Source organism: Sorex fumeus, unplaced genomic scaffold (genome assembly GCF_029834395.1).
Source record: "Sorex fumeus unplaced genomic scaffold, SorFum_2.1 ptg000014l, whole genome shotgun sequence".
Classification (NCBI taxonomy): domain Eukaryota; kingdom Metazoa; phylum Chordata; class Mammalia; order Eulipotyphla; family Soricidae; genus Sorex; species Sorex fumeus.
In genome coordinates this window covers 18019675-18038499 of record NW_026606071.1, presented here as the reverse complement: position 1 = coordinate 18038499, position 18825 = coordinate 18019675, and the positions used below count along the sequence as shown (strand labels likewise).

Sequence of the window (18825 nt, the reverse complement as noted above, 5' to 3'; positions counted from 1 at the left end):
ATTCAATTATTCTTCTAATTTTCATGTTTTGACATAAATTCTAGTTGCAATTTAGACAATGAGCTTTTAGAGAGTAATTCTGAAGAACTACCATGTTTATAGTGGATTTTTGAAACTGCTATTATTAAATTTTAATTATACTGAAATTACTTGGGAGTTTTTTTTAAGCTGCATAGATACAGTGCTTTTAATGTGCCTCCTAAGTAACTCCTAACAGATATTTGTGATTCTCAGTAGTTTTTAAGGACCTTTTCCCATTGGAAACTAAATGAGATGAGGTTTCTTGGCAATAAACACATTTTTTAAAATAAAAAGTCTTATAGCTGGCAAGAAAAAAATAGTAGGAATGTTGAATTCAATAGTCAATATGGTGGTGAATAACGTACTGTATGCACCTGAGATGTAAAGATATCCCCTGAAATTCCCTAATGCTGTAAATCAAAGATAAGGAAAAAATTACAAAAAAAGACAAAAAGAAATACGAAAGATCTGATGATGTCTATTAGTTTCTGAGCATCTGTGCATTTCATCAAAGTCACTCTGTAACAGAAACTTTCCTCAGGGAACACTTAGTGGGGGACTTAATTCAAGTGAAGGAAGTTTCCAGAGTATAACCTCTTCCCTTGGCTAGCACTTATTCCTTGCTAGTGATACTAGCAAGTGAAACCTAAAAAGACAATTTATCTAAGCCAGGATGTGCATATTTCTTTTCCCCAATTAGTTTCTTATGATTTTTTTTATGATTTTGAGATAAACTGTAAAATCACATGCTGCACAATCACATTAATATTAAATTCTCTCCTACTTGTTCTTATGACTAAAGATTATCTGCTGGAATGTAAGGCAGGGAAAAGAGTCAGAAACTTGTGTACTCTCAGCCTGCAGGTCTATTCTGAATGATAATCATTTTGAACCTAATTAGGATATCTTAAACCTTGACCAAGAAGCTCAGAATATGAACATACTGCTTGATTCCAAGACCTTCCCGAAATAAAATTATATGTGTCAAAAATTAGGAAGATTATTCTACTTCAAGGACCAATCAAGTATCAATAGGAAAAAACAGAATGTGTTGAGAGTTCTTCCCTGGTGGTTTCAGATTAGTCTTTCAGTTTCATATTTACAAAACAAACTGATACCTGGACAGAAGATAAATGATAATAAAAGACAGAAATGAGCTTTGTGTTTATAAATGAAACTTTAATTTCATTAGGAAAGGAGAATTAAAATTTATAGAATAAACACATTCCTGTGACTTTAGGTTTCATGATATCACTAACAATGAGCTGTTTAAAAATCTGCCTTTTTTTTTCAAGAAAGCAAGAAAGTTCTAGAGGAAAAGAAAGATGAACTGATATTCTATTTATGTAATTTTGAAATAATAAGTTAATATAAACTGAAGAATAAACCCTCTTAGATGACACAAGCAAAAAGTTCAATGACTCTAATCATAAAAGGACAAGTAGTTTTACCCTGGCTGAAGCACTGAGAAAACTTTCCACACAAGGATGAAATGAATTATCCTTCGTTCATAGAAGGACACTGGACACCATCAAATAAAAGACAATTCTAATAGCAACCAGTAGGCATTGGCATTAATAGTATTATAATAATATATACCCTTTAATATATACCCTTTAAGGGTGATAGCACAGTGGTAGGGCGTTTGCCTTGCATGCAGCCAACATGGCCGACCCGAGTTCGATTTCTCCGCCCCTCTCGGAGAGCCCGGCAAGTTACCGAGAGTATCTCGCGCGCACGGCAGAGCCTGGCAAGCTCCCCGTGACGTATTCGATATGCCAGACACAGTAACAACGAAGTCTCCAATGGAGACGTTACTGGGCCCGCTCGAGCAAATTGATGAACAATGGGAGGACCGTGACTGTGACCCTTTAAAAACTGGGTACAGTTTGTCTATTTTGTTTTTTTGGTTTTCAGTCACATACGGTGATTCTCAGGACTTACTCCTGATTCTGTGCTCAGGATCATTCCTAGCAGGGACTGGGAGACCATATGGGGTTCCAAGAATCGATCCTGGGTCAGCTGTGTGCAAGGCAAGAATTGCACCTGCTGTACTATTTCTCTGACCCCTGCCTCAAAATTTTATTCTTTTGTTTAGGTGATAATTAAAAACAATTATTTTTTTGTTTATAATAATATTAACAATGGTTTCCCATGAACATAATTCCAAAACCATGTCCATCACTAGTATACCCTTTTCCCTCCCCCAAGGAACTCAGCCCCTCCTTGAATTCAAGGAACCCAACCTCCCATTTCACCTTCCCCTGCCTCCCCCACTTCCAAACTCAATTTTGTGGGTCAGTTCCCCCATTATGCTGCCTTTGGACTTTTGTTGCTACCCTGCTGTGTATCTTTAAGTCTCACATATGATGAGACAGATCCTGTCCCTTTCATTCTGACTTCATTCAGTATGGTGCCCTCTCGTTCCTATATTTTGCTGCAAAATGAGTGATTCTGTTCCTTCTTAGAGCTGCATAGTATTCAATTGAGTATATATACTACAACTTTTTGATCCATTAAGCTGTAGTTGGGATTTGGGTTGTTTTCATATAGGGTACTGTACTGAGTACAGAGATGAACATAAGTGTGCATATACCCTTTTGAATGAGTGCTTTTGTATTTGGGGGATAGGTGCCAAGAAGTGGTATTGCTGAATCATACGGGAATTCTATTTCTATTTTTTTTTGGAAAAACTCCATATTGCTTTCCTTGAAGGTTGAACCAGAAGACATTTCCACCAATAATGAATGAGGGCTCCTTTCTCACCACTACCCTACTAACACTATAAAAAAAATTTCCAGAATTTTTGATATGTGCCATTCTCAGTGGTATGAGATGATATCTCATTCTTGTTTTGGTTTGCATTTCTCTAATTATGAGTGATGATGAGCATTTTTTTTCATATGCTTCCTGGCCATCCATACATTATCTTTAGAAAGATAACATCTACTGTTCATCTTCTCACTCCATTTATGGATGGGGTCACTGGATTGTTTGTTGCTAAGTTTAGTGATCAAAAGTATTTTTTATCGGAAGTATCATATGCAAATATTTTCTCCCATTAATCAGGGGATATTTTTATTTAAAAATGGGATTCTAACAAACTAAAAATCTTATTTTTAATGTTCTTAATATGTTTTTGTGGTGCTGGGGGTCAAGCTTAAGAACAGTAATATAAAAGACTAGTGCTTGGGCCGCAGTGATAGTACAGCGGGTAGAGCATTTGCCTTTCATGAGGCTGACCTGGGTTCGCCGGCATCCCATATGGTCTCCCAAGCACTGCCAGGAGTAATTCTTGAGTACAGAGGTAGGACTAACCTCTGAGCAGCCAGGTATGACCCCAAAAGAAAAAAAAATAAAAGACTAGTGCTCTACTGCTAAGCTATATTCCAGTCCATATATTTCTTTTTTTAATGGTGGAACTTCCAAAATCTATCTTTTGTTATGGATATATATATATATATATATATATATATACATATATATATGATTTTAAAGTCATGCATATTTTTGCTAAAAGTAGACTATAGACCAAACATGATTGCCACTCAATGCCTCTCTTGCAAACCACAGGACCCAAAAGGAGAGAGAACAAAAAGGAATGCCCTGCCACGGAGGCAGGGTGGGATAGGGGGATGGGGGGTGGGAGAGATGCTGGGACCCGTGGTGGTGGAGGATGGGCGCCATGGAGGGATGGGTACTTGATCACTGTATAACTGAAACCCAAGCACAAAAATTTGTAAGTCTATAACTGTACCTCATGGTGTTTCACTAATAAAAAATAAAAATAACAAAATAATAATGAATGTTAAAAAAGAAGAAAAAAATAAAGTCATGCATATTTTTATGAGAAGTAAATATTTGTAAATAATTGATTTTCAATACATATATAAAAAAACTCCATAATACACATAAAACTCCATAATCCCATATGGGATGCCAGCGAACCCAGGTCAGCCTCATGAAATATACAATATACATCTTCAAGCTCAGGGCACATAAATACTTACCATCAACAAAGGCTTGTACTGCTTTATCTACATTAAAATCAAATTGTTGTAGCACCAGAACTATTTCATTATTGCTTTTGTTAGGAACAACTGATCGAACTGCATATATCTGTAAAGAAAGAGAAAAGTAAATTAATGTTGTTTATCTATGAATCACTCAATGGAAAGAATTAGAACTATGAGAAAGGCATTTGAAAAGCCAACGAATCTTCTTTCTCTCAAGCATACTCAGGGCATTTCAGACCCGTACAAAGATATCCTGGTCATCCCCTTGACACCTTTTAATTTGTGTACACATTTCTCCAAAGATCTACTTGTTAGGACTCTAAGTAGTGAGTGTGAAAAGTGAGCTCTGGTCTTGCCTTCCACTCTCCCCTGAGATGATTGACACCTACAGGATGAGAGCTCAGTGGGGGACAGTCCACTCCAGCTCTGGCTCTCCTCACCACTGGCTCAAGAGGTGTCTGTAGAAAACTTACGAAGAGCCTCATGCTTCAATTCCTCTTATCTGCACAAAAGAGACACTTCAAGGTTCACAGAAGTATGCTGGGAAACTCCCTTAACAGAGACAAAAGTGCAAGCAACTGTATTTTTGAAATGGCCATCGGTCATGATATGGAAAATATTTCCAAACATGTTTCTGAAAATAAAACTTTTAAAACATAGTAAGAGTAAATGAATATATGATAATATAAGCTAATATTTATTTCAAGAATTTAGGGTAATAATCAATTTATAATAATCTAGGTGTATTTCTTAGTCAAACTTAGCATATATTTCCTTCTTGCCTAATAGAATTAACTTACCTTCTCACAGAACTTGATACTGTTACAGAATATCTACATATTTGAAAAAAACTTGGCTTACCACAATTTCTATCAAGTGTATCTATCTGTCAATATCAGACTTGAAACTATTCTTCCCCCAATTCTCACATTTTATGCTTTTTAGTTTCCATATTAAAAAAGTTAACTTCCAATATAAGTTCTTTCTTGATTTTACAGTAAAAAGTGTCCTTAATGTCTATTGTGTCATAAGGCACAAAAGTTTCAGGAACTTAATAACTAAAGGAGGAATAATACACTGATCAGATGATCACATCAAGAAATACATAGGCATTGTGTGATAAATGCTATAAAATCATTTGCCAGGGAGACTTGATTTTATGTAGGCACACTGAAGAACAGTGAGCAGACAAGTGTGGAAGAGTAGGTAAAGAAAACTACACGAACAAATAACAAGGCACAGGGTCAAAGAGATAGCTCGACAGACTAGTGTGCATGCTATGCATGTATGAGCCCTAGGTTGGAGTCTCAGGATTGTAAAATCTTATCACGCCGAAGGTTGTGTGTTCACGGGCTCACTGGATGGCACTGTCTCACTGCCTGTGTTTGGTGCTCTTGAGCCGCTGTGTGTGGCCTGGATCGGAACAGCTGTTGGCCAAGGGCAGACGAAGAAGAAACGAAGGCCAGGCCAGTCTATATCAATAGTAGTTTATTCCAATCCTCTTCACTCCTGTCTTCTCTGCCTCCTTCTCTCCTGGGTCCCAATCTTGGAACCTCTCTCCTTCTGGCTCTGACTCTGGATCTCTGGAGCCCGAGCTCTCTCGCTTCTCACTCCCTTCTCCGAGCTTACGTCTTAGTTTATAAAGCAGTCACATAAGGCGGTGACATAAAGGTGGGTTGAATACTGACAAATCAACAAAGAGAGGTAAGACCACTCCTCCAGGAGATTAACTCAAGGATAAAATCTCATCTACAGAGATTACTTCAGATTACTAGGAGATCCGCTCAAGGGTGAGATCCCAACAAGGGTGTGTTCTTCCCTCAGTTAGTAATCTACTTAAATAGTTGTAATAAATCTACTTCTAATATTTCTAGCAATGTCATTCTGTATGAGCACAGTAAGAGATATAAATTTAGTTTGGTTCTTCCTGAGAACATCTCAGTATACATTCCGCAGTCCTCAGGCCAGGTTAATCTTCCTAGCTCCAGCAGGGTCCTAGTCTCGTCGTTACTTACTTTTGGATCATGACAGCATTTGTCCATGATCATGCCCTCAACTTATAGCTGAGTATCGTGGCTCTTTGGCCTGGCCCATTTCGATGCCAGGGTAGCTCACTGCTTCCCCTGGGTCCATTCAGTCCCTTGTCGGGACCCTGCTTTTGGGGTGCTAGGAACTAAGGGCAACCGAGTCAAGAAATCAGATGCCCAGGAGTAAATATTATTTGGAGTCAATCAACTCCCAAGTTACAAAGCATAATATTAACTGTCTTCCTGTGTTCACACAGAAAGGACATTGCTTACAATACAAATTCAGTGTCCTTAGATGGGTGTGACCTGACAAACCTAAGCTACCTGAGGAAGGACAAAAGAGTATTATCCTACACAGGATCACATGGTCCCTTGAGTACTGTCAGGAGCAAACTCTGAGCACAGATGAGGGGGTATCTGCAGGTGAGGAAGGATGTTGCAGTGGGTGAAGTTTTTAGAGTATTAGAAGAGGCTAGAGAGGGCAGGAACCAAATGGTGCAGGGCCTATAAGGCCATCTCAAACAGGTCTTAGGACTAATACCCAGGGACATTAGAGACAAGGGCCAGAAAGATTGCTCCACAGTTGGAAGCCTGCCTTATGAGCTGGGGGAGAAGGCAGCTGGGATATAAAAGAGATCACTAAGTCAATGATGGTTGGAGGGATCACTCAGGATGGGAGATGTGTGTTCGCTCCAGCCCCCAGGAGTTCCAAGTTTTAAAAAATTGAAAAAAAATTTCTGCCTATTCTTAGAGACTCCACAGTAAAGCGGATTTTCTGGATAATGCTGTATCAAGCTTTGACTAATGTGAAGAGAGGATATTGTTTTCCCACCTTTTTCAATTTATAAATTCACTATTTAGATTTCTATGTAAATGCCTTTGAGAAAGATGGAGAGATGGTGCGGAATTCTTGTATGTGCATAAATATCCAGGAGACTCACCAGGTCATTTGAGGGGGTCCATTTTTTTTTTCCCTTATTTTATTTTATTTTTTTTAAAGTTGTAGATTTACAATTTTTGTGCTTTGGTTTCAATTATACAATGATCAGATACCCATCCCTCCACCAGTGCCCATTTTCCACCACCATGGATAATATCCCTCCCACCCCCATCCCCCCATCCCCCCCTGTCTCTGTGGCAGGGCAATCCCCTGTGTTCTCTCTCTCCTTTTGGGTGTTGTGGTCTGCAAAAGAGGCATTGAGTGGCAAACATGTTCAGTCCATAGTCTACTTTCGACATGCATCTCCCCTCCTGGGAGGATCCTCCAAACATCCTTTATTTGGTGCTCCCTTCTCTATCTGAACAGCCCTTTCCTCTAGGATACCCGGCTGGCCTCTAAGTTATGGAGTAATCCTCCTGGTGCTGATCTCAGCTATTCTTGGGTATTAATCTCATACTTTGTTACTTTATATCCCCCAGATGAATGCAATCTTTCTATGTCTATCCCTCTCTTTCTGACTCATTTCGCTTAGCATGATACTTTCCATATTGTACCACTTGTATGTAAAGTTCATGACTTCATCTTTTCTAACAGCTACATAGTACTCCATTGTGTAGATGTACCAAAGTTTCTTTAACCAGTCATCTGTTCTTGGGCATTCAGGTTTCTTCCAGTTTCTGGCTATTGTAAAGAGTGCTGCAATGAACAAACAAGTGCAGATGTCACTTCGACTATACATTTTTGCCTCTCTGGGATATATTCCCAGGAGTGGTATTGCTGGGTCAAATGGGAGCTCAATTTCTAATTTTTTGAGAATCGTCCATACTGTTTTCCAGAAGGGCTGAACCAGTGGACATTCCCACCAACAGTGAAGGAGGGTCCCTTTCTCGCCACATCCACGCCAGCATCGGTTGCTTTTGTTCTTTTGAATGTGGGCCAGTCTCTGAGGTGTGAGATGGTATCTCATTGTGGTTTTGATCTGCATCTCCCTGATGATTAATGATGTAGAGCATTTTCTCATGTGCTTTTTTGCCATTCGGATTTCTTCTTTGAGAAAGTTTCTGTTCATTTCATTGCCCCATTTTTGGATGGGGTTGGATGTTTTCTTCTTGTGGAGTTTAACCAGTATTTTGTATATCCTGGATATCAACCCCTTGTCAGATGTGTATTCGGTGAATATCCTTTCCCATTCTGTAGACTGTCTTTGTATTTTGGTCACTGTTTCTTTGGAGGTGCAGAAGCTTCTTAGTTTAAGATAGTCCCATTTATCTATCTCTGTTTTCACTTGCTTGGCCAGTGGCGTGGCATCTTTGAAGATACCATTAGCTTCAATGTCATGGAGGGTTTTGCCAGCTTTATCTTCAATGTACCTTATGGTTTCTGGTCTGATGTTGAGGTCTTTAATCCATTTTGATCTTACTTTTGTACATGGTGTTAGGCAGAGTTCTGAGCCTATTTTTTTGCATGTAGCCGTCCAGTGATGCCAACACAATTTATTAAAGAGGCTTTCCTTACTCCACTTCACATTACTTGCACCTTTATCAAAGATTAGATGAGCATATGATTGAGGAGAGATGTCAGTGTATTCAACCCTGTTCCATTGGTCTGCAGTTCTGCCTTTGTTCCAGTACCATGCTGTTTTAATTATTACCTGAACAGACCTATCACCATCAAGGAAATTGAAATGGTAATAAAAAGTCTCCCCAAGCACAAAAGTCCTGGCCCGGATGGATTCACTAGTGAATTCTTCCAAATCTTTAAAGAGGACTTACTCCCAATGCTCTTTAAGCTTTTCCACGAAATTGAAATATCAAAAACACTTCCAAACAGTTTCTATGAAGCAAATATCACACTGATACCAAAAGCAGACAGAGATACCACAAAGAAAGAGAATTACAGGCCGATATCCCTGATGAACACAGATGCAAAGATCCTCAACAAACTACTAGCAAATAGAATCCAACTACTCATCAAAAAGATCATACACCATGACCAAGTAGGATTCATCCCAGGGATGCAAGGATGGTTTAACATTCGGAAATCAATCAACATAATCCACCATATCAACAAAAGAAAAGATAAAAAGCATATGATCATATCAATAGATGCAGAGAAAGCATTTGATAAGATCCAGCACCCCTTTATGATGAAAACCCTAGCCAAAATGGGTATAGAGGGGACCTTCCTCAACATAATTAAAGCCATCTACCACAAGCCTACAGCAAGCATCATCCTCAATGGGGAAAAACTGAGAGCCTTCCCTCTAAGATCAGGGACGAGACAGGGATGCCCACTCTCTCCACTGCTGTTCAATATAGTACTGGAAGTACTTGCAATAGCGATTAGGCAGGAAAAAGATATTAAGGGCATTCAGGTAGGAAAGGAAGAAATCAAGCTCTCACTATTCGCAGATGATATGATACTCTACTTAGAGAACCCAATAACTTCCACCAAAAAACTCCTAGAAACAATAGACTCGTATAGTAAAGTTGCAGGTTATAAAATCAATACCCAAAAGTCCATGGCTTTCCTATACGCAAACAGTGAGAGAGAAGAAAGCAACATGAAAAAAACAATCCCATTCACAATTGTGCCCCAGAAAATCAAGTACCTAGGAATCAGCTTAACTAAGGAAGTAAAGGACCTGTACAAAGAAAACTACAAAACGCTACTTCAGGAAATAAAAGAGGACATGAGGAAATGGAAAGATATCCCCTGCTCATGGGTCGGGAGACTTAACATTGTCAAAATGGCAATACTACCAAAAGCATTGTATAAATTCAATGCAATCCCTATAAGGATACCCATGACATTCTTCAAAGAAATGGAGCAAACACTCTTGAAATTTATATGGAACAATAAGCCCCCACGAATAGCTAAAGCAATTCTTGGGAAAAAGAAAATGGGAGGAATCAACCTCCCGAACTTCAAACTGAGGGGGTCCATTTTAAACAAAGATTTAAATTTTAAACAAACAAACAAACAAAACCCAATTCTCCCCCCCCAATCCCATTATTAAGTAATTTTAAATATAAGAAATGGATGGCAAAGGCAGTGTTCAAGAGAGGTTGTGTCTGAAAGGTTGTCTTTGCATTTGGAAATGCAGCTCTGGAAGGAATGGATCAATCAATCAATGCGTGGCTAATGGTAGTTTGCACATGGGGAACTCATAAAATTCACGCCTGTGGTGGCTGCTCTGCAGAGGCTGTTTCTGGCGCTGCTTCAGACACTCTAATTCACCACCACAGTCCAAGCCAGCAGCCTGCTGCTGCAGTGTCATGCCCAAGCCCAGTTGCAGGCTGCACTTGACTGCATCCCACAGGGGTTCTCAAAGCCATAAAGAGAGTGGTTCTGGGATGGGGTGGGGGGAGCTTACAAGGGGCAAGGGCAGGCGGGCGGTGGGCAGACTAGACAGCAGCCCAGGCTGCTGGGTGACAATCCGGGATCATTAGTAGTTAGTGGTTCATTTAGCAACTGCTTTATCTTTGCTAAATCACATTCCACTCTTCTGCTACACACTTCATTCCTCACTTTGGCAAATTTAATTTGCTACTGAGAAACCCGCCTTTTGTACCTCAAAAGTTGTTTTGATTTTCATATCTTCAGCATTTTGATCTCCCCTTCTCACCTGTCTCTGGGGCTTTCCTATCCGGTTCCAGCTGGCTTTGTGGGCTCTGCCCAGTCGGCCCCAAGCCCGCCCTGCTGGCATCGTGCCTGCACTAAACAGTGCAGAGTGTAGCTTTCCCAGATGCTGTTTGATTTCTCCTTCCCACGCGAGCCTGCCCCCCTGTACCTGAGCTGTCTGGTTTAAGAGCTGTTAGCAGAGTTCCCCATTCACACTGTACATGTTTTGAGCTTATATGTGACAACTGCTTAGAAATTCTGGGCTTACTTATGAGTCACTTAGACTATGCCTGAACTTCAAAAATGGTTCTGACCAAAGTTTTCAATCCACCCACATAGCTGTGTGATCGGTAAAGACCTGGAATTATCAAATAAACATAAAATAATTGTGCCTTCTGCTTCCACCAGTTCCCCTATAACTGCATTCTGAAGTTGTAGCCTGACTGCTCTCCCCAAAGTGTCATCAGGACCCTGTTTAACTCTTCTCTTGAGAATAAATTGAAATCTCCCAGCTTAGCAACTCAGAGCCATTAACCATGGGCCCTAATCTGCATTTCCAAATGCCCTCCCCCTTGCTTTCTTCCTTTACATGTAAGCCCAGTGTTGATCTTCCACCTCTATCTCTAGTAACTTTGCCCTAGATCTGAGATGGGTCTGCTTATCCAACTCTTACATTCCAGATGAAATGCCACTGATGCTAGGAAGTCTCGACTGTAGGTTTTGGAAGTGGTCCCAGCCTCCTTGCAGCCCCCAGAACCCTTTATGGTAGGTCTCTTAGCAAACTTATACTGTCTAGGCTCAGTGTTTGTGTATATATTGTTTCTAAGAGATAGTGGTATGTGGGCAGGAATCCTCCTCACATAATCAACAGCCTGCCCCTGACTGATTAATATGATTCATGGTGTATGCAGGTATTTAATAACTATGTGGAACACAAGGCAGTGCCTACTTGTCCATGCACCAGACTATGTTCTGAGTTGAAGTACCATTTTACCAGGACACTGGGATCATTCCCTTATTCTGTATTTACCCACTGCAACACCAGGAAGTGGTGTTGGCTGATATGTGACCTCAACACTGGAAAGGTAGTGTGAATGAACACCAGTCCTTTAAATTTCTACAAATTTGCTACAAAAGAGATGGGAAGGATATTTGTGAGACCATAACTTGCACAGTTTCAGTCATTTTACTTTATAAAATTTTATTCTTTATAAAAAAAGCTAGGGCTGGAGCGATAGCACAGTGGGTAGGGTGTTTGCCTTACACGTGGCCAGCCTGGGTTCTATTCCTCTGCCCCTCTTGGAGAGCCCAGCAGGTTACCAAGAGTATCTCACCCACATGGCAAAGCCTGGCAAGCTCCCTGTGACGTATTCAATATGCCAAAAACAGTAACAAGTCTCACAATGGCTATGTTACTGGTGCTCACTCGAGAGAATTGATGAACAATGGGAGGACAGTGCTACATAAAAAGCTAATCATGGTGAGTACCAAGAGAAAGAAGGTATGCAAGGCGCATTATGCAGTTTAAAAAAACAGAAAGAGCATAGTCACCTCCTACCCTTGCATCAGTCAGAAAGCTGCTGGCTGAGCCTCCACTAAGTAATAAGACTGACACCAAGGGGGACACATCTAGTTCCTGCTTTAAGGGGGGCAGACAGTTTAGCCCTGAAGTCAGAGCCATCTGCACCTCTGAGTATAACCTGAGTTGAGCTGTCTTTATGAATAAGATACTTGGGTAACCCAGAGAAGAGTGTGATTTAGCTTTCCTACAGAGGGGAGACTATACTACAGACGAGGCCAATGTGTCATGGAAGGAGATCTGGAATAAAACAGCCCCACCTGCTAACTGTGGTTCTGCTGCAGGTCAGCGAGACTGAGGGAACTACTGAAGAGACTAATATGTGGCTCTATTGGTACGCAATCAGGATATTATCTGCTAGGATTTCTGTTAAAACAGGTGATGAATGTAAAGTGTGCAATACAGATTTTGGCACACATTACTATCAGCTTAATGAGTTCAACAAAGAAGGGTGGAGTCTGACAGATAGCTCAGGTGGAGAAGAGACTGCCTTATAAGTGTGAGGCCACGAGTTTCATCTCTCCTGCTTCCCACACATGCTGAATGTGGTCCCAGTGCCTCTGCTGTCTGGGAGCCCAGAGCCACAATACAGCAAAGAACTGTGTGAGCAATGCAACTAACATACACATCATGGCCCAGGGCAAGTATGAGAGGCAAAGCCCAGTGAGAACGGCAACAAGATGTGCATTCGCAACACAACTTAATGAGAATGACCCCAGCAACCGTAGGTGCAAGCAAATGAAGGGTGCGACTTCCCCAGCAAATGCAAGTGTGGTAGTTTTTAAGTGTGTAGCCTTGACCATTGCAACACTGACAACAAAGAGAAGGGGAGGGAAGCATGGGAGCATTTATATGGAGTCACAAAGAAGAGAGGGCTTCCTAGGTTAGGCAGGGAGGCCCTTGACAATAAATGTTATGAAGCCACAGAAACAAAGTATGATCTAAAAGGGAGTTACTCAGTTGGTAGCTCAAGAAGCCAGCCCACACCTGAAGGCTAAAATCTTATAGAAGCTGAACTAGCAGGTACAAAAACCTTGAGAAGATTGAAGAGACCTCCAGACTTCGAAGTCCTCTTCTTTTACAGTGTCCCAGCAATAACTGATATTATGCAGAGAGCTTAAGCCAAGGTGACTTGAAAAAATTTATATATAACCCTACCCCTACCTGCAAAGTTCTTTCAGGCTCTCTCTGCTCTCTGGAAGAGTACTTGTTCTCCCTTGCTTATGTTTATTTTTCTTTTTTTCTTTTTTTTTTTTTAGATAGGGTGGGCGCATGCCTTGTTTGCTTTGTTTGCTTCATTGCTTTTTTGGGGGTGTGGGGACTGTTGCTGCTGTACTGGTGCTCATGTTGAAGGTCAGGGTCATAGCAAGATGGTGTGGAGCGCAGGGGGGATGAGCACATGCCCAGCTCTATTTTCCTGTCTTCTTAAGAACCTTCCTCTCTAGTCTTGCTGAGCTGTCAGTGGACCCAGGGCTCTCCTCCAGCTTCTCCTGCTCTGAAAGCTGACTGTGCTGTAAGAAAGCTCTTCTCCAGGGCGGTTAACCATGTACTGTTTTTCTCTTCTTGTTCTTTCACATGCTTATTTACTAAATCATTATGACCAGGCACTATCTTAGCTGCTAGATATAGCTATAACAGAACAGATATGCTTGCTACCAAAGTTAGGAAAATATGAAGACCTACAATACAAGGGGTGAAAACTGAGTGGAGATAAAGCAGAGTGTTTTGTTTTGTTTTGGCACTGACCCACTTCCTGCCTTTACAGCTGTCTTAATTTTCCCACCATTACAATAACCTCTTTTATTCAGGCTCTACTTTGGGAGAATTTCATTTTCTAGAAGGAGCAGTGAGTGCCTAGAGGCAACATTAGCCACTAGGGCTGAAAACAAAACCAACAAAGGCAAATAATCTAGTTGGCACTGGGGAGATGAAAGATAAATCCAGTGACAATGGGAATGACAGATTAGAAAGGCCCACAGCTGGCTCACATGCCTCTTCCAGCCCCCATGTGTCATTAATTATTTACTTATGTGACCACTGCACATAGGCACGTGAGCTCCTGGGTGACAGGGACAAAACTGTTGCATCCACAGGGCCTGGAACAATGGGTGGTATTCAGTAGATGATTCATAAATATTGACTGAATAGTGAATGAATGACTGAAGAAACCAAGGAAGTAGGGAGTCTAGTAGAATGGTCATTAAAATATTTCCATTTTATTTATCCTATTTATGTTCCAATACATCCCTGGAATTCAGCAGTAAATTTGACACAGTGTTGAAAGGTATTCAGGTCCAAATGCATCGACCTCCAGGTCGCAGGCCCTGGCTATGGCTGGTCCTAGCCTTAAGGAGCTTGTCATCTCAGAGGTGAACTTAATCTTTTCCCCTAAAATAAGGACAGCAATCAGTCAGCCACCTCTTTTTGACACCACTGAGAGCCAGAGTTATTTATGGGTTTGCCATTCCTGCAACTTTGAAAGAAATTTTATAATCAGTTTTGGTCACATTTCTTAAAACTAAGTCTTTTGGAGATGTCTTAAAAACACCTCATTTGTGGGCATTTTGCCTCACTTGCAGGGCCACTAATATTATCTACACACTAATGAAGGCAGTTCTCCTATGAATCTTTGCAGGGAAGAAAATACTCTTTGCAGACCAGTACCTTTGCATCATAGATAATTCTATAATTTAATTGCCTGTTCGAACATCTACTTCCTGCCAGGGGGAAAAATATGCATGAGGTGTTGTCATGTTCTACTTGGCTGACTTTTTTGGGACTTAACACCAGGAGTACAAATCAAAATTAACTCTCTTTTGGCAGGAAACCAGAATTAGAATTAATAATAAAGATTTGAAGGTGGAAGGGGAAAATGCAGTTTTCATAATATTGTGGGAAGTTTAAAACGGAGAGGATTTCACTGCTAGACTAGTTATGGCATTTCAACTTTCACGCACACTCCAATTGCCTGGGGATCTGAGTGGATGCTGACTCTAACACAGAGGCTGCTTTTCCAATAAGCACCCAGGTGACGGGGTTGCTGGTGGAGTCTGGGAACACACCTGGTTACATGGCAAATTCAAGTTGCAGATGGAATTAAGGTTGTTGATCGGTTGACTATGAGATGGAGGGATGAACCTAGATTCTCTCTTTGGGTGCAGGGGCTGGGAAGCTCATATAAGTAGCTGATCACATCTCTCCTGATGGAGAGGATGCCCAACATTCCATCCTTGCTGCACCGAGAGTAGCACTGCTGACCCCTAAGCAACACCTGGCTGAGCACTGCACACACCTGAAGATACAGTGCTCTTAGTCACGATAGGTGTGCTTACTGTTACAGCAAATCCAATTTGTTATAGTTCTGGGAAACTGAGACAGCAGAAAACCACTTGTTTTTTTGTTTGTTTTGGGTTTTTTTTGGGAGGCCATACTCGCCATGATCTGGGGTAACTCCTGGCATTGCACTCAGGGATAGCTCCTGGCAGTGCTCAGGGGACCATTAGGGATGCTGGGGACTGAATCTGGGTCAGCTTCGTGTAGAGCAAGCACCTTACCCACTGTATTATCTCTTGGGTCCCAGTCTGCCACTTGTTTGGGGGAGTAGCATTACTTCATTCTTCCTCTGAATGGAGATTTCTACCAAATACATATGTGAAATAAGACTTCCAAAGGGAAGCTGCCCAGATCACACACTTGCACATTTTTGGGGGTATCCTGAGCATGCATTCGAACCAGACTTTGTAAGGAAAAGTGAGAATCTGACAGCTCCCACCCTAAAGGAGTTGAAAGAAAAGTAGAAAAATAAAGCAAAATCATAAATAACTCGGGTCATTCTGACAATTAAACCTTTCTGAATCTCACCTGTTCTCTATTCTTCCTTTCACTACCCTGGACACATTCCCCTTGCCTTTCACCTGGATTCAGGAAAAACCGTTCTAATTGGATTCTCTGGTTTGATTTCTCTCTGCTCCAATCCATCTTCAAACAATCATGGCCTAATTAATCTCCCCACAGTGTCTGTATGTGTGCAGTGATCGAGGGAAAGAGCTGGTAATGAGAATGAATTTGAAAAGAGGAAATACAGGAGGTAAATTATGAAACTAAGTCCCAAAGGAAATGAAAGAAATGGAAACAAAATCTATGTGGAAAAGCAAAGTGTGGAAAGAAGGCTTTTTTTTTTTGAGAAAGGGTTTTGGGTTGCACCTAATGATGCTTGGAAATCACTCCTGGCTCTGTTTTCAGGGGAACCATGAAGTGCCTGTGATTGTACTGGGTGAGTACATGCAATGCAAATGCCTTAACACCTTTATTATTTGTCTGGCCCTCCCTTAGGATACTGAGGAGGGAGAAAAGAAAAGAAGAAAGATATACCAAAACACTTTAAACCATGAACAGAAAATTTAAGAAAACTATTTCCTCTTAATATCTTAGAGTTTGTTTATGTGAGGAAAAAATGAGAAAGAGGTTTAGAGTCTTTTGGGATTCTAAAAAATGGGACTGATGGAAAATCGCTTTAGGTCAATAAAGCTGAGTAGGACTGACGATCCACTAATGCTGGAAGGCCCAGGTCACTCATAAAGCCAAACGGCATAGCTATCCATGACAATTCTCTATAAGTCAGAGGCAGGAGCAGATTAATTCAAGGTGACAAAATCTAAGAAACATAATGACAGACCTAGACTTCAGAAATAGGAATCATTAAAGATCAAGACATCTGTGGTCTATAAGGGGAGGGGAATGTGGGAGACTACAGAGAAGCACAGGGAAGAGAAGAGATGCTGGAAAAAGATAGTAAGAGAGATCATGAGAGTGAGGGAAGTCAGTAATAAGGCAAGAGAGAGGGTGCTGGATATAACCAGTGCATGGTTGTGCTTCTGTCTTTTGGTTCAGCTTGTCACTTTTTCAAAGAAACTGAAGTTTTCCAGAATTCCTTCTTTATGGAGTAAACATAAGTTCTACAACAGTTTTTCATAAGCTGTGTATCCTCAGATTTTTACCACCCTGCTCCAGCTTCCTTGAGTGCCTCATGTTGAAATAAGGTTCTAAAAATGAAGACTGTTCCAGCAGCAGTTGGATCTGAGCAGAGGATGTGCCGCCTGTTCCTGTCTTGCTTGGGCTTATTTATCCATTAACAGAGTCTAAGATGGAGGTAGCATTTTTCAGAGTGACATTGGTTTTTCACTCTGATGTACTTTCTTTGCTACTAACGTACCCTGAAAAACTTCTGAGGCAAGTGACCCCTGTTCTACAGTTATGGGGACTAGAATACATGGATAGAGAATTGCATTCACCTTTGTTAAATTTTAGCTGCATGTTCTGTACCCATCGTACTGGCCAGTGAGTTCAGAACCTTGCCTTTTGCTGAAACAGAGAATACATGAGCTATTTATACCAATTTTGCATCCTTTAAAAAATTAGTTGCCAATTTCTCTACTTTTTGAGATAGCGTCATCTTAAGTGTGTTTTTCTAAAGGACACATCAGTGGAGTTCAGGACTCTTTCCTGGCTCAGTGCTTAGGGATTGCTCTTGACAGTATTTGGGGGACCATATGTGGTGCTGGGGATAGAACATGGATTGGCTGCAACTCTGTGCAAGGCAAATGTCCTGTTCACTATACTATCTCCCTGGGTCCCATCTTCTATGTCTTATCCAATTTTTAATTTTAATTTTGGGAGACAAGTACAGAGATCAGCACCACAGGAACTTGCCTTAGAGCTGATACTGATTTCTAAATTCATGTTCATTAGCTTACATATTCATTTAGTTAGTCACTGTATCACTGTCATCCTGTTGGTCTTTGAATTACTCAAGCGAGCGCCAGTAACATCTCTATTCATTCCCCGCCCCCCCCCCCCCCCCGAGATTTTAGCAGCCTCTTCTTACTCATCTTTTCCCAATGATTGGAGGCTCTTTGAGGGTCAGGGGAATGAGACTTATTGTCATTATTGTATTTGGCATATCAAATATGCCACGGGGAGCTTGCCAGCTCTGCCTGTGTGGGGCGGATACTCTTGGTAGCTTGCCAGGCTCTCGGAGAGGCATACATGGGTAGGAAGTGTCTTATAATGTGTTACCCGGCCACTCTGCGGTCACGTGGTCCAGAAAGCAGTCTGGAGTGTAGCGGTGGTTGGGCAGTGGAGGTCAGCTGCCGGGGCTGGGTCCCTTGGGGTGGGGAGGGCTCTCACCCACCCCACAGCCTGGCGCGGAGTCCCCAGTTAGTCACAATGTTAAAATTATGCTTGAATAAAGAACTCCAATTATGCTTGAATAAATATACTCCAGTGACAGGTATATTCCCTCACATTGAAGGCTCATGGTCTAGGAATGTGAATATCTGATGGGTGTTAGGAAGGGAAGTAACAAAGTCCTGAATTCCTATTAACAGGGATGGATCCTATCAGGGAAGCCCCCTCTGAGGACTGAAGTTCTGTTTAAGCTGAGGATTAAGGATAATTAAAACCAAGACAGAATGGGGAAGGGAGAAAAGATGGAGTAATCCAGGAAAAGTCTGCAACATCTACTAATGTACAAGATGGAAAGACTAGGAATGCATCAAACAAATGATGCTCAGGCATATGGGAGTATTAAATGTTAAAAAAAATTCAGAAGAAGCTGGA

The 18825-nt window shown here is 41.2% G+C and overlaps 1 protein-coding gene across 2 annotated transcripts in view; it reads right to left on the bottom strand.

Moving 5' to 3' along the window:
- Positions 1-18825, bottom strand: part of SPATS2L (spermatogenesis associated serine rich 2 like) — a 199766-nt gene that overhangs the window by 61256 nt on the left and 119685 nt on the right. For both annotated transcript variants that reach the window (XM_056111822.1, XM_056111821.1), the window contains exon 4: positions 4032-4140. In XM_056111822.1, the coding sequence (XP_055967797.1) occupies positions 4032-4140 (109 nt within the window). The remainder of the gene's footprint in view (positions 1-4031; positions 4141-18825) is intronic.